The sequence below is a fragment of the Trichosurus vulpecula genome, chromosome 1, assembly GCF_011100635.1.
Source record: "Trichosurus vulpecula isolate mTriVul1 chromosome 1, mTriVul1.pri, whole genome shotgun sequence".
NCBI lineage: Eukaryota > Metazoa > Chordata > Mammalia > Diprotodontia > Phalangeridae > Trichosurus > Trichosurus vulpecula.
Window position 1 is genome coordinate 223,969,929 of NC_050573.1, and position 10,238 is coordinate 223,980,166.

Genomic DNA, 10,238 nt, shown 5'->3' on the forward strand with positions numbered 1-10,238 from the left:
TGATTTAGATCTGATGTCGGGAAAAACTTGCTAAGAATTATAGTTATCTCAAAATGGAATAGGCTGACCCAAGGAGCAATGGATTCTCCTAACTGAAATTCTTCAAGCAAAGAGGAGGACCACTCTTCCACCACACCAATGATGAGGAAACTTACTCTCTGTAGTGGGAAACAATACTCTCACAGATGAAATGAGTATATAATATAAGTAGATGTAATTAATACTCAATTGTGTAGTAGACTATATGTATTATAGGACCCTCAAGGACAGGTGAGTCTTTAAGGTTTGGAATAGAGAGGTCAAGTTGGAATGGGATGGATAATTGTGAAGACTTCACAGGGTATGTCTAATGGAGAGGTTTTGGGATTTGGCCTTGTAATTTTGGGAAGGCATGCCCTTCCCCCTCTCTCTCTCAGATGTTAGAAGATAATGGACTTCCTGTGAGCTATTTGTTCTCTGCTCCAGGAAGGGTCTCTCCTCCCCCCAACCCCATTTCTTTCTACCAAGACTTTCAGATGCCACCCTGGCAGTTGAGTTCTGATAGGGAAAAACCTGAGTGGACTGGATCAACCTTGGTCCTCTGTGTAGTTTTCGCGCCTAGACTGTAAGCCCACCTCCCAGCCAATGGTGAGAAGGGATAGAGGTGGGTGGGAATCTTTTCATTAAGACTATAAATTAAGGCAGGTACCCTTTTACCTCGTCTCCTCGTTTATGGAGGTGTGCCCAAATCTTGCAAGGTTTGTGTAATAAATTTACTTTGTTTCTTTTAAAGATGTCTCTCCTATTATTTAAAAATTCTGTCCCGTACAAGTTGGAATTCAAAGAATCTGCCACCTAATCCAATCCATACCTGACTAACAATCTCTACTATACAACTCTGCCAAAGGTTAAGTGGCTTGCTCAGGGTCACACAGCTAGTAAGTATTTGAAGGTGAATTTGAACTCAGATCTTCCTGACTCCAGGTCCAGTGCCTAGCTCCCTCTATATAATGGCCAGCACATGCAAGAGATAACCCCAAAGAGTACTTTTTAAATGATCACATTCATCGGCCAAGCACTTTTTAAGCATTTTATGCAAGGCAGTGGGCTAGGCACGAGGGGTACAAAGACAAGAGTGAAACAACCTCTGAATTCAAAGAACGGGATTTTTACACCAGATAAAGTTCTAAGGAAACAGAAAACACTCATTTACAAGACTATGAAACACATTAGATTCTACTAGGGTATACAACACGTAAAGAAGTGTCAAAAGAAAGTTTATACAAAATAAATATAGAATAATTTTAGGTAGAAGGGTACAAATAACTGGGAAGGATTCAGGAAAAGCCACATGTAGGAGATTGCAGTTGAGCTGAATCTTGAAGGAAACAAGTATTCCAAGAGGTGAAGACGATGAGGGAGTATGTCCCAGGCTTGGGGAACAGCTTGCAAAAAGGTACCATGGTAGGAGATGGAATGGTGTGCACAAGAAACAGCAAGTGAATCAGTCTGACTGAAACATACAGTGTATAAATGGGAACCGCGGGAAATTATCTAAAAAAGATAGGTAGGAGCCTGAGTGTGAAGGGTTTCAAATGTCAACTAGAGATCAAATGATGGAGTGATTTTGACCCATATTTGTAACAAATGTGCAATTTTATTTCTATAAATTAATGTTATTTTGAATGGAGAAAGGGTGTCCCTGAGAATAATGCATATTGACAGAGGTACTACAATGTCATTTAACATTTAATGTACCATCTCAGTTGCCATTGGTGCTGAGAAATTCTCAGTAAAAGCAAATAAACTCTAAATCAAAAACATTAAATTGACAACTACAAATGTTTTTCTAGTTCTTCTATTTTATTTACCATTACTTTATTTTTACACCAAATAGAGCTCCAAGGAAACAGAAATTACTCATTCACAAAGCCATCAAATACATAAAATGGATGAATTTTGGTTTGGTTTCTTATTTACTCATTTACAGTTATTCACACTGCTACCCAGGATAGATCCAGTCCTTCCAGCTGAAGGTCCAAGGTCTTGGACAGTTTCTGGGTTATTTACATAGTGACAAAAATACATTTTGAGCATTTCTATAAGGGCCTGAAAATAAAAAGTTCTGATCTTATGGCAAATCAGGAAGCACCATGGAGGAAAGTTTTAACCATATGGTAGCTGGATACTCAAAGGAAATACTGTAAAATTATAACCCCACTACCCACCCCCACCCCCTCCACCTCCCACCACACCCCCCCACAACTCCCCACACCTCCCACCCCACCCCTACCCCCGCAGCCTACCCTACCCCTATCCCCAGAGTATCCAGCTCTACCGGACCAATAACAAAAGCCAGTCTGGAGCGACTATTAGGGCACAAATAAAATAAGCATATTGAGATTTTCTGAAGTGATCTAAAAGATTATTTGCTCTTCATTACTGTGAATGGGAGGTTACTATAGAAATGAACGACTCTCATTTAGTCAACAAGACAATTCCCCAACAAGCAGAATGACTTTCTTGATACAGAGATATGTAAAGCTCTTGAGCCTCATAGCCTCTAGCCTCATAATATTAATATTCCAGTGACCAGACACAGCTAGAAGGAAGCTCAGAAGTCATCTATTCCAACTCCTCAATTTTACAGGTGAGGAGAGTGAGGCTTAGAAAGAACTTCCTGAAGACCTCACAGGTAGACAGTAGCAGATCTAGGATTCAAATCCAAGTCCTCTTACTTCAAATTCAGTGTTTTCCGCCCTTGTACCACACTCTCCAGTGAGTTTGAGTTCTTCAATACCATACTATTTAGGAACTATCATCCATGAATTATAAGATTTTCAAGAGTAGTCACATCTGTGTTAACTATTTTATATCAAACCCAGTACAGTATTGAACCCAGATGGGAGCAATCAGGAAAGGGACCCTATATTTTAGATCCTGAACCCCAATGGCCAAATGTCAGGTGTTACCCACTTGGGGAACATTCTAAGTGCGAATGAGCAAAATTAAAGCAAATCTTTTTAATACCAAAAGTAACCTCATTCACCCCTTCAGATATACTCTTGGATGAAGAAACGAAAAGTAAACCATAATTTTAAGATTAGTATTTCTCAGCTTCAGTGTTAAAGTCAGACCAAAGAGTTTCAAAACATATGCAGATAAGGCTTGCCACCTGATTTGATGTCAATGTATTTTTTGAGTCTAAGGCAAGCACAACTTGGACATGGTGAATGAGCGGCATATCTTGATCTTAAATACGGGCCACAGCATAATTTGTGGGGCTTACAGATGCTGTCTTCTTATGGTTAAGGCTATGGAGCAGGCCCCGGAAATGTTAACCCAAAAAAGTCAGTCTGAAACCCTGAATTCAATGGGAGTCAGGCAACAAAAATGAGTTCCAGAGAAGTCAAAGATACGGCAAGTATTACAACATATTTTTTTGTTAGAAACAGAAAAATGTCACTAGCAGGCACTTTATAAATATACATCCAAAACCACAAAACTGAGGGTGAGGAGGAAAGAAATGGGGTGTTTCAACAATGATAATAAATCTCAACAAGGCAAAGTTGGACCAGGAGTACTCTCCTACCGGTCTTAGAAAGTGTGTCTAACTCTAATGAGCATCAAGCAGTTATGGAATTATTTTTAGAGGACAAAAGACACATAAGGTGTCAAAACATCATTTTTTTAAAAATGTAGTCAGCTCTCAATTACGAGAGCATTAGCCCATTGGTTTACAAACAGACACTGTTCCTATAATCATTTGAATTTGGGTTGAAAATGTATTGCATGATTAATTTATTTTGCAAGAAAGCCGATTTAGTTCCTTGATTCTGTTTTGCTCAGGCTAATGCTAAAGTTAGTTTTCATTCTGCAAGCAACACCAACAGGGATCTCGGAAAATGACATAGATGGGGTGGGGGGGGCGGGGTAGAAGGGAAGGAAGGAGTCAGCCTGGAATTTGGAAATTTGAAGTAGACAATATCTTAAATAGATTAGCCACAGGTGAATAATTGAGGGTTGATTAGCATTCCAAACAAAACAGAGGAAAAAACTTGTACCTGCATCTGATTTTGGAAGAAACATATATGAAAAGTTAATATATGGCTGGATTTGTAGTTTGCCTGCCTATAAAACTCTCCACCCCTCTGCAGCAGCTATGCGTCTTTATCCAAAAAAGAAACGAAAGGAAAAAAAACAGACAGAATAAAAATAATGTTTTTAATACTTGATAGGGAACCCACAGGTCATTCTTAGTCCATAGCAACAAATAATCTCTTTGAAGGTCTTCCTCATCTCCTGACTGCGGAAGGCATAGATCAGAGGGTCGATCACAGAGTTACACATAATGAGTATGAGGTACATGTTGAAGTGGGACATGAAGCAAACACAATAAAGATTCTGGGGACAAGAAATCATTAGGATGAGGTGGAGGAAAAATGGAGACCAGCAAACAATGAAAACACCAAGTAACATTGTCAGAGTGATGGCCCCCTTCATGCTGATCCTTTGCCGGACTGAACTATAGCCAGACAGGGCTGCAATCTGCTTCACATGAGTCCGAGCCAGGAGAAACATATGGATATATAGAGATACCATAAGGAACAGCATGGTGAAAAACATGGTAATGAGACAAATGATGACATACGTAGACTCATAGTAAAGGATGAAGATGATGCCACAACCGGTGCAAAAGGCCCAGATGCATGCAATGATTATCCCTGATCGCTTCACTGTCATGATGTTGTGGTAGCGCAGGGCATAGAAGATGGTGACATACCTGTCCACTGCGATGGCCAACAAGCTGCACATGGAGGCCACCACAGATATGCAGATCATAGAATCAAATACATTGTCTATATGGCGCACAAAAGCATCTTCCATCACCAGATGCTTATTGTTTATTAAGTATATTGTGATGGTCTCCCAGGCATTGGACACACTCACAAGCATGTCTGCAATAGCTAAATTGCATACAAAGAAATACATGGGAGAGTGCAAGTTCTTGTTCTTAACTATGGCACCAATGACTAAAATGTTCTCCAAGAGGCTGACGATTCCAAGAGTCAGGAACACCTCAACAGCTATGCCCACTTGCTCACAGGGTGATGACTTGCTCTTGATCATGGGTCCTGACATGTTTCCCCTCAAAGAGCTCAAGTTTACATCCAAGGTGTGCAGAAAATAAGAGGAGTTCATCATGAGAGGAAGAGACCCTCTTCTTTCCAATGAATTTGCTGTAAAACAGGATAGCAAATATATGATCCAGAGAGGAAAACAGCCCTACCAAAAAGACAGCAATACGACATAAGCAAACACAAGCCAGCAGAGACAGTCAAATAGAATGAAATGTTCCTAACAGTTCCTTTCTAGGTATATCTCCTTCTTTGTTAAATGCCTGACAGTCTTCATAATGTCTATAGTAATGTGTTCTAGATTTTGATTGGACTTTCTGGTACCCCTTTCTTTTCTATTTCCACCCCACTTACAAGAAAATTAAGATTATAAACAAAACAGATTTTTTGCTCCACCCCACCCCTCTCTCTTTCTCTCTCTTTCTCGTTTGGTAGATATTATGCTAAAGAAAGATAGTTGTCTGAAGAATGTGCACTGTTTCCAAAAATCCCACCTGGAATGATAGATGTGCACCTGCTCTCTCAGTATTAATCCTGACTCTTTCAAATCAGATTGTCACAATTTTGATAACTAATAAATATAATTTAATTGGCTTAATCATGTTCACTTTTGGGGTCCCTTGCATCACTGCAAAAACATAGGTTTGCATCTGCATTTTAAAAATTGAGGGGGGGAGGACTGAGAATTGTTTTCCTTCACTGAATACTACTTTTTCTCACTTTTGCATTTCTTGAGAAATCATTTTATTCATTCCATAAAAACACATGAGCAGGGAAGTGCACCAAAAATACTAGCTCCTAGAAAAAGAAACTTCATTCCCCCAGTTACACAATTGCATTCTGCCCATTGTGATCCAAGCACTCCCTTTGCCCTCTAAACCCGGAGCACAGTTTTCCTGTTGTTTTTAAAATGGTGTTCAGATTTTCATCATTTTTCCTATTGAGAATGATCACAATAAATATTACTGAGCTGCAATCACATGGCAAATAGCATACAGAATAATTAGCCATGCCCCCTTCTAAGGGAGTTCAATCAATCATATTCCCTAGCAAAATATCTTACAGAACAGTTTAAGAAATATTCCCTTAGCCACACTAGGTCCTGCTCACACCCTTCTATGCCTACAGGTTAAGAATGGGTTCATACTGCTTCCGATAGGCTTTCAAATCAGTAGATAGTTGTAGCTATTTACCAGTCTTCTTCCGTTAGTGCTTACTTCTGTTTCCAGACAGTACTCTTTCTCCCCCAGCTGCTGGAAGTTGCAGCCCTCCCAAGACACCTCGAATCTATAGGTTGTGATGTTTGCCTGGAACAAGATGCCATCACCAGGGAAGGCAGGAATTCTCAAATCCGTAAAGCAAAAGCATCAATTACCTCCATTCCAGTTGCCCTTATATAGACTCACCGAGCTATTGACTCTTCTGAGCTCAGCTGAAGACTCCTCCTCCCTCCCCCTCTCCCCGTCTTCCCTTCTTTCTACCAACTTTCTCTTTTTAGAGTAGCGTCTGTATGTAATGAAGCCTTGGGCTGCCGGTACCACCTAGTGGCCGACAATTGTAGGGCAGTTCCCCAGATCCATTAATAAATTAACAATGCCTTTTCAATGAAGCATGGCTAATTCTTTATTAGAATTAGAAATGCTCTGAATTATGAATATTCAGAGAAATGCAAATTAAAGCAACTTTGAGATTCCACCTTATACCTATCAAACTGGGGATGATGAGAAAAGTGGAAAATGACAAATATCATTCATGTCATAGAATTATTATTTATTGTCAATATGGTCAAATGCCATAGAATTATTATTTATTTTTACTTTACAGATTAAAAGTCTTCTTCTCCCAGTCTCTCTGAGAAAATCTTTCCAAAGAGCACTTTTTAAAAACTTTTTTTTACTGCTAAACTAAACTAGCTGGTCAGGCTGTTCTTGTTCCTTTCCCATTCTTCTTCAAACATTAAAATTCAGTCTGCCCTCAATGGTTCTCAGAAAGTGTCCATCTCTCAAATTCCTTTTGTAATACTATTTCTTCCATGAATCCTGGCAATATTTATCCCCCATTTGGCTGCTTGGCTGAGAGAAATAAAACCAAAAAAATCTCATCTATGACCTTATTCCATGATTTTATGCCTGAATCAAACTGCAGAAGAATTTAACCCTTGCAAGCAAGGCTCAGAATGATGATAAACTCTAAATTTATAGAAACGTAGATCCAGAACTAGAATGAACCTTAGAGGTCATTTGGTCTACCCCTGGCCATTTTATGAATAAGAAATCCAAGGCCCAGCAAGGTTAAGTGAATTACTTAAGGTCACACAGGTAATAAAATCAGAGGTTGGATTTGAAGTTCCCTCTATTCAGATTTATCATATAATTTAGATTCTAGTGGCAAGTATTTACTATTGTCCCTCCTCTCCATCCCCTATGACTCCCATCCCCTGAATAATCCTCCAACAAATCTGAAGGAGTTCAATACTTGGCTCACAGTCTTCCTCTCCTGTCCAACTCTGAGCCTAGGAGCCAGGAAATCCAACACATGTGCTGATGTCACTTCAAACATCCTGGCCTCTCAATTACTTAATCCCCTCAACTCCTCTGACCTGCTTCTCAATTCCACCCTTTTTTTTTTTTTGAGGAGGGAGGCAAGTCAATTGGGGTTAAATGACTTGCCCAAGCACAGCTAGTAAGTGGCAAGTGTCTGAGGTCGGATTTGAACTCATCTCCTCCTGACTCCAGGGCCAGTGCTCTATTCACTGCACTACCTAGCTGCCCTTCAATTCCACACTCTTGATATCTTTCTGGGAAGCAATTTGTAATCTAATTAGTTGAAATACCTTATTCCTCTGTCTGCTTTGTTGTCTATTGTCTTTATCTTGCTCTGTGTAGATCCCTTCCCCAACTTTACCTTTAGCCTTACTATAGAACTCACGCATTTTTCTCTCTATTCCTTCTGGGTGTCTGGCTTTAACCTTTGGTCTGATTTTGAAGCTGTTTGGTTGACCCCTGAAATGTTTTTTGGGGATGGGGGAAAGGAATCTTTTTTTTTTTGTTTCAGTAACAAGTCTGTCTTCCTTCCTTCCTTTCATTTTTTCTTTCCTTTTTTGAACAAACACACTTTGAGTGGAGCCTTGGCTTTATTGATATGGCTACTTTCTTTGCTGGTATGCAGCACAACCCCTCCATGAATGGGTCATTATTCTGGGATGACACGCACTATCGTTTCTAAGATTTCATGATGCTCCTTCCTCCTCACTCTCAAAGAGTCTGGCAACAAAACAGAAGTCCCTGCCTCTCTACAATTTGTTAGGTGTTTTATATTGTTTGCTTTTGCAGTAGTTCTTATATTTCTACTTTCTTTTACTTTTAGAATACTGACATTCAATCCTAAATAGCTATGTCATCATTTGAGACAAAGAGAATGAATGAAAAAACAATTAAGTGTTTACTATGTACCAGGCATTATACTAAACAGTTGAGATACAATTTTAAAAAAAACTGTCTTTGACATCAAGAAGTTCACATTCCAGTAAAGGGGAAGTGTGTGTGTGTGTGTGTGTGTGTGTGTGTGTGTGTGTGTACTTTCCAAGAACAAGAGTGGAATGGTAATATAAATTTGGTTTCTGAGCCCAATGCAAAAGATAGAAAATGGGCCAGAAAACAAATGGCAAGATGGCTAGGACGTCTAGATGGAATGGGAAGTATGATCATGTATGGTGGTCGGGGGGCGGCTAAATATCGTCGGCAAGTTGTTTTCACTCACTCAATCAACAATTGAGAAATTTCATCCCTGGCGATAATTCCAAAGCTGAGTGGATTAACTTCCCCAAGGAATGGGGGTATTTTTTTTCTGGTGGTCTGGTAGATATGCTATTCTAGGTAGAAATAAACAGAGCAGCAGAGATGGCAGGTTTAGATATCAGAAATGCATTATAGAATTTCCATGAATATGTCAAATGTAAAAAAAAAAATGTTTGTAATGAGCTTACTATTAAGGCTCACTAAACAAAAACAGTTATTTGTTTGTTTAAACTGCTAAGGGGGAAGGGGATGTTAATGTGTGCAACAGCACAATAAAGAGTTTGGAGTCCAAGCCCGAAATCAGAAAAGGCATTTATTATTCTTTCTCATGAGAAAGGATGCCACCCAAGCAGTAGAGGTTGGGGGCGCTTTAATTATATTTTACGTTTATTCGATCTGGAATAAATGGGTAGCTCCCCAAACAGAGTACAGGAGAGTACAAAGGCCTCAGATGGATGCCAGTCCTTTTATAGACCTGCTCTTCATTGGCCAGATACAACCCCTTGACTGCCTATGTCATGCTCCTCAAATGGCTTGTTTAAGCATGCGTACAAGCCTCTGACCTTTCCCCTGACCAACCTGAGGCCTGGTTTCTGCTAGATCAGAGCTCTGATTGGAAGTAGTTCCAATCAGCCACCTGACGTACATTCTGCTGAAGCTAGGGGGAAGAGGGAGGAAGAAGGATACTTTCAACTCTGTGGAAACAAAACTGCTCCCCATCTCTTACATTAACAACACCCCATACTATTTTCACCTATACTCAAATATTCTCTAAGATTTCAACAGGACTGCATCCTTCTTTGATGCTTCATCATGGCATAGAGGTGATCCTGGGTTCTCAAACTATTTTCTTTATCAATGACAAAAGATCTACCATATGTGTATCCTAACATCCCTGCCCCTATAAAGAAGTAGAAATGGCATTTAAGGCACATAAGGAAGAGTGACTGGACCAATCCAAAGTATATACCAAAGAAGTAGCAAGACAATTTTTAAGCCATTGAGAAATATAAAAGCCTAAATTATTCATGGTCTAGAACCAAATATCTGGTCAACACTGTGTGGGATGAAAAACCTCACCAATTAAAAGTTAATTTATAATAAGGAGCCATCTCAGGGTGGGAACAGAAATAAATTTTATTCCATTCTCGAGAATAGGGCATCCTCTGCTAGCACAGAGCAGAACCAGCAAAGGAGGCAAAGTACAAGGGGCAAAGCACCAATAATTATACCTAACACAAGAGAATTCCCACCCACCTCTGACCTTTCTCACCATTGGCTGGGAGGTGGGCTTACAATCTGAGCACAAAAGCTAGACAAAGAA

At 39.7% G+C, this 10,238-nt stretch overlaps 1 protein-coding gene across 1 annotated transcript; it reads right to left on the reverse strand.

The window, feature by feature from the left end:
• Positions 1–4,203: 4,203 nt before the first annotated feature.
• On the reverse strand, positions 4,204–5,184 carry MC5R (melanocortin 5 receptor). The gene has a single exon (XM_036742080.1). The coding sequence runs from the start codon at positions 5,182–5,184 to the stop codon at positions 4,204–4,206; it is 981 nt and encodes a 326-aa protein (XP_036597975.1).
• Between the last annotated feature and the right edge of the window lie 5,054 nt (positions 5,185–10,238).